The 4,737-nt window shown below is 45.1% G+C and overlaps 1 protein-coding gene across 1 annotated transcript; it reads right to left on the bottom strand.

The window, feature by feature from the left end:
* Nucleotides 1-1,139: 1,139 nt before the first annotated feature.
* PRR9 (proline rich 9) lies at nt 1,140-2,805 on the bottom strand. Its single transcript, XM_042952505.1, has 2 exons — nt 2,737-2,805; nt 1,140-2,267 (listed from the first exon to the last, which is right to left on the bottom strand). The coding sequence occupies exon 2, from the start codon at nt 2,245-2,247 to the stop codon at nt 1,921-1,923; it is 327 nt and encodes a 108-aa protein (XP_042808439.1). The 5' UTR covers nt 2,248-2,267; nt 2,737-2,805; the 3' UTR covers nt 1,140-1,920.
* Between the last annotated feature and the right edge of the window lie 1,932 nt (nt 2,806-4,737).

Below are 4,737 nucleotides of genomic sequence, written 5' to 3'. Positions count from 1 at the left end.
GGTGGATGAATAAATGAATGAATGTGCAGACAGCTCCAGAAATCTTTCCTGTGTGCCATAGGCACTTCATGCAAGTAAGAGCTCTGTTCTGGAGTCAAGAAGGACTCCAGTTAGAATCTTGACTTCACCACTTACTTGCTTTTTGAGGCCAGACCAGTTCCCTAATAAAAGGGCAACACATGAACCCTGCTTCCAGGATTCCCTCCAAGAATGTGCACAGGGATCAGGGTCCATTTTTGACCTCTGCAGACTCAGGCAGTCCTCAGGGCTTTGTGTTGCTGTTTGAAATCTTTCCCCAAGTTGCCCCATGACCCCTCATCTCTTGACTTAGAAAATCTCTAAGATTAAGAGACCAGGTTGACTCCAGTGCTGCAAGACCCTCAGGTCAGCCAAGCAGCTCTCCATTGGGCACACTCCTATGGGCTGACTCAGAAGAGGGGCCTAGGAGTGTGAGTGAGGGGCTCCTTTAGCTCTCAGGAGACTGGCCTTTGACATAAGCGTCCAAGTTAGACCTTGGGGCACCACTGAGGAAGCATCTATGTATTCTTTCATATGTCTTGCTTCTGCTGGACCCTTTCAGTAAGGGGAAGTGGACTACATGGGGCAGGGAGGTGACCTGGGCTGACTTGGCTCTTCTTAAAACTGGGATCGCAGGGCAGACAATTTCAGTCCTTGACTCTATTTATCTCAGAGGCATGCTTAATTCTTGCTTCTGACAAGGATGCTGTGTTTATAAGGTGTCATGGATTCACTTGGGACCCCTTCTTCCATACAACTCTCCTCATCCCCATCTGAGACCTTTGTTCTGAGGGCAAGTATCAGAGAGGAGAGAACCCATAGTAGCAAGAATTCTGGACATAAAGTTCTGAGGGCAGGTCCCAGGCCCTGTTGGCTTCTCCCAGGTGTGAAGTGTGTGTATAGATGAGCCCACGATGTGTTGTGGGGGAGGGTGGAGGAGTCCAGGTGATCCTCTGTCATGGAGCCTCTGTCAACATTGTTGTTCTATGCTTCTGTAAGGTCTCTTTCTCATTCCTACTCCAGATTGTCCATAAAAGGGGGAACAAAATCATCACAAGGATGGCCTGTGATTGGGTGGTGGGAAGGAAAGAGCACACATTAAGTCAGACATCAGCCTTGGGATCAGCTTTATTCTGTATTTTACCTTCACAAGGGAGAAGAAAGCAATGAAGCTGAAGAGAAGACTAGGCTGCACCACACAGACACAAATCACATGTCTAAAGAATGTACGTGAAATTACAGGGCCCAAAGCAGAACAGACATCAAGCACAAAGATCAACCAGGATCCCAGACATCCTATCTCATCTGTCCTGTTTAAATTCAACCATTTACATATGTATTTTTTTTTATTTTTAAAAGCAGAACTAACATTCCAATGTCCAATAATTTGCTGTTCCTTTTTAGAATGCAGAGACTAAATGATTCAATTTTTTATTTCTGTAGTACCACCAACCTCTTCTCTGTATTCATGGTGGTGGTGGTGGTGGTGGTGATCGTACAAGGTCCATCAAATTTCAGCTTTTTTTGAGGCTTGAGTGAGAGGCTGATACTCTGAATGATGAATGAAAGCATCCTTGGCTGTTACACACTCAAGGCTGGGTTAGTTTGTGCCCCAAGGGAGCTGAACTAGGCTTCTGTGGTCTCCCCTTATAACTGCACTATTCCTATGATGGCAACCTTCTATTAGACTGCTGTGAACAATACTTATTCACAAATATTGATGAAATACAGAGAGAAATGTCTTCAGAGACAACAGACCCGGTCCTGGAATACTGAGGAAACCAGGAGGCAAGAACAAGGTGCACACAGAGGTATCCACAGGTGAAGGCTACCATAGCATCAGCTTGGGTTGGGTTTTGATCTGTTGGCCATCTTCTTGACCCCAGATGGCATTATGAGAAGTTACTTTCCCTTGCCAGGGGGCAAGCACTTCTCCTGAACTTTCTGTGGACAAACTTCCACACATTTTGTCTGAGATAGCTCCTGGCATGGCTCCACACACTGAGATGGGCATTGGTCTTGGCTTTGCTGTGGGCAACTTTCTTGGCATAATCCCTGGCACTGAGGAAGACAAACCTCCTGAACTTGCACTGGGCACTTCTCCTGGCAGGGGTCCTGGCATGGGGGAAGGCACACTTCCTCAGCATTTGCCTGGCACTGCTCTTGGGACTTTTGAAGACATGGGGGAGGCACACATGGCTGCTTGCACTGCTGTTCATTAAAGGACATCTTAGGGTAGGTAGCAGAACCTGAAACAAACACAAGATTTGAAATTAATTGCATTAACAGTATCAGGCTGGGAACTGGGAAATGAAGGGTTAGTAGAGGGAAATGGGGAGTAAATGATCACTAACCCTAATAACCTATTTGTTTGCTGTTTTTTATTCTTTTCTCTTTTCTATCCCTATGTCAGCTCCCTCTGACACCCATTTCCTAACTGGGAATATTCTCATAGCTCTTGTCTGGATACCCATAGCCCAATCCTACCTGACACCACAGTTCTACCAGAGGTTTCCCCTTCTCCTCTATTTGACAATTTCTTTTTGAAAATCAGATGCAGGATACTAAATGGAATACACAGGATGGAGTGGAAGGCCCAGGAAGTGGCAAACCACTAAAAATCAGTGGAAAGTATAAAGCCCAATGGAGGAAGAGAACAGCCTCCTTAACGTAGAGCAGGAAGCGAGAGGGAGAGAGGGCACAGATGTCTCCACTTACCTGTCTTCAACAAGACTCCACAAAGGATATGGATTGCAGAGCCCGACAAGGTAGGGGCTTTTATATAGTGCCTGGTCCTGCCTCCTACAGAACTGACTGGTCACGTGGGACAATGCTCTAATTGTGGAGTCACCATAACGAGCTTCCTCTGAAATTGCCCAAGGTTTGAGTCACTGCTTGGGATGCCTGTTAATCAGCCTCCCTGTGGGCCGCTGGGTCCTCACCAGATCTCAGCAGGGAGGGGTTCCTCTTAGATCTCTCTCATTAAAGGTAGCAGCAAAAGAATGTTCATAAAACGTTATCTCAGTCTGTTAAACTGGGATTGGGTTCCTTGTCTGTCCAAACTGGTTCAGGATGTGGTGAGAGATAAGATCCACCTTATTCATCTTGCTTTCATCAATGGGGAGATTTATGTCTAAGGCCTAGGGTCTGTGTCAAGGACATGTATCGCCTGTTTTGGACATTTCCTCTGGATACCTCTTCATTGGGCCTGGAAAGTCACACTTCCCGACCCAAAGAAGATGGGTTGTTTTGTGGTTCCAAGTGCACAAAGGCCCTACAGCCTCCTGAAGAGAGTGATTTTCCCTCATAGAAGGCTTGAGAGAAATTGGACTCATTTGTTACTTGTAGGGTGAAGGAGAAGAGGAAAAGGAGAAGACAGGTAATCTTCATCTTCTTAATTTTTATTTATGTCATTTCTAAAAGTGGAGTTACAGAGTTTTCACAGTGACGAAGAAAACAGGATATGGCAAGGTTGGTCTGCCTCCTTGCCTTCTCAGAACTCAGGTCAATAAAAGCCAGGGGGATGAAAGGAAAAGTGTAAAAGCAAACACACCCAGTTTTCTCTACATCCAAACCTCGGTGTGAGCTGCCACTTCTGTCTTGGGTGCCCTCTCTCTCTGTGACTTGTGAAACCCTAAGCATACTGCAAGGCTCAATTCAAGTCCACCCCCTTCCAAGAGCCTTTGCTGATTACTCTAAACCAGAAACAAATTTACCTCCTTCTGAACTCCCATACTGGTTATTGTTGGTGCTATTTATACGATATTTGGTATAGTTATTGGGAATCCTAGTTATTTAAATACAAGATCTTATTGCTACCTCAGTTGTAGGTTTCTAGAGGGTAGGGGCTAGTAAATGGAAGATCAATGACTATTAATGCAGTGAATGCATTAATTAAGGAATAAAGAAGGTAAATGTAGGAGACAGCTGGAGTAGAGGAGGATCTCATGTATTAGAGGATGAAAAAAAAAATTTGTTTTTATGAAAGAAGCACCTAGAGCACAAAGTGGGGCCTTTTTCTTGTTTGCTAAAGTTGATCAAACCCCAGGGACTTAAAGATGATGGGCCCCTCTAACTTGAAGAAGTATGTTTAGGTCATTTCCTAAGAAAAAGTGTTTGGCTAAAATCAGAGTTTCCTTTAAAGGTTTATACAATTTTTGCATGCTTGATCCCCAAAATAGTTTTTAAAAGGTGAGCTGAAGAAGATCAGGTGACATTTTGGTCTTTAGGACTTGTGCAGAGAGGATTGATGTAGCACCAGCATGGGCCCCCTCAGTGACCTGTAAGAGGCAGGTGCCCAGGGTGGGAGGGGTCGGAGGTAGGCCTAGGAGAATCATGCTGATGTTATTGTGAGGCACATGATCTCCTGGGGACTGGGGTGAGAGTGGAGCTATGCAGGATGAGGAGAGGGATTTGGAAGATCCATGGGTATTTCTGAAGGGGCACGGTCATTTGGAGAACCTGGGAACTGGGTGATCAAGTATAGGATGGGGGGTAAGGGGTTCCTTCTTTTCTTTCTTTTCTTTTTTCATCTCCTCTTTCCTCTTCTCCTTTCCCTCTTCATCTCCTCCATCTTTTGTATGAAATGTTGTCTAAGAAACAAGATGACTCTCTGGAGTTCTAAGAGACAAGAAATTCTCCATCACTGGGTTTATTCATCCCTTTAGTCATTCATGGCTCTGCTTGGAGTCATTCATGGTTCTGAGACTGTGGACTTAT

This window comes from Panthera leo, chromosome C1, assembly GCF_018350215.1.
Source record: "Panthera leo isolate Ple1 chromosome C1, P.leo_Ple1_pat1.1, whole genome shotgun sequence".
In the NCBI taxonomy this organism is placed as follows: Eukaryota; Metazoa; Chordata; class Mammalia; order Carnivora; family Felidae; genus Panthera; species Panthera leo.
This window is presented reverse-complemented; position numbering and strand designations above follow the sequence as displayed.

Coding starts and splice junctions, on each gene's coding strand:
- PRR9 (XM_042952505.1), bottom strand. CDS start 2,247: ATGTCCTTTAATGAACAGCAGTGCAAGCAGCCATGTGTGCCTCCCCCA.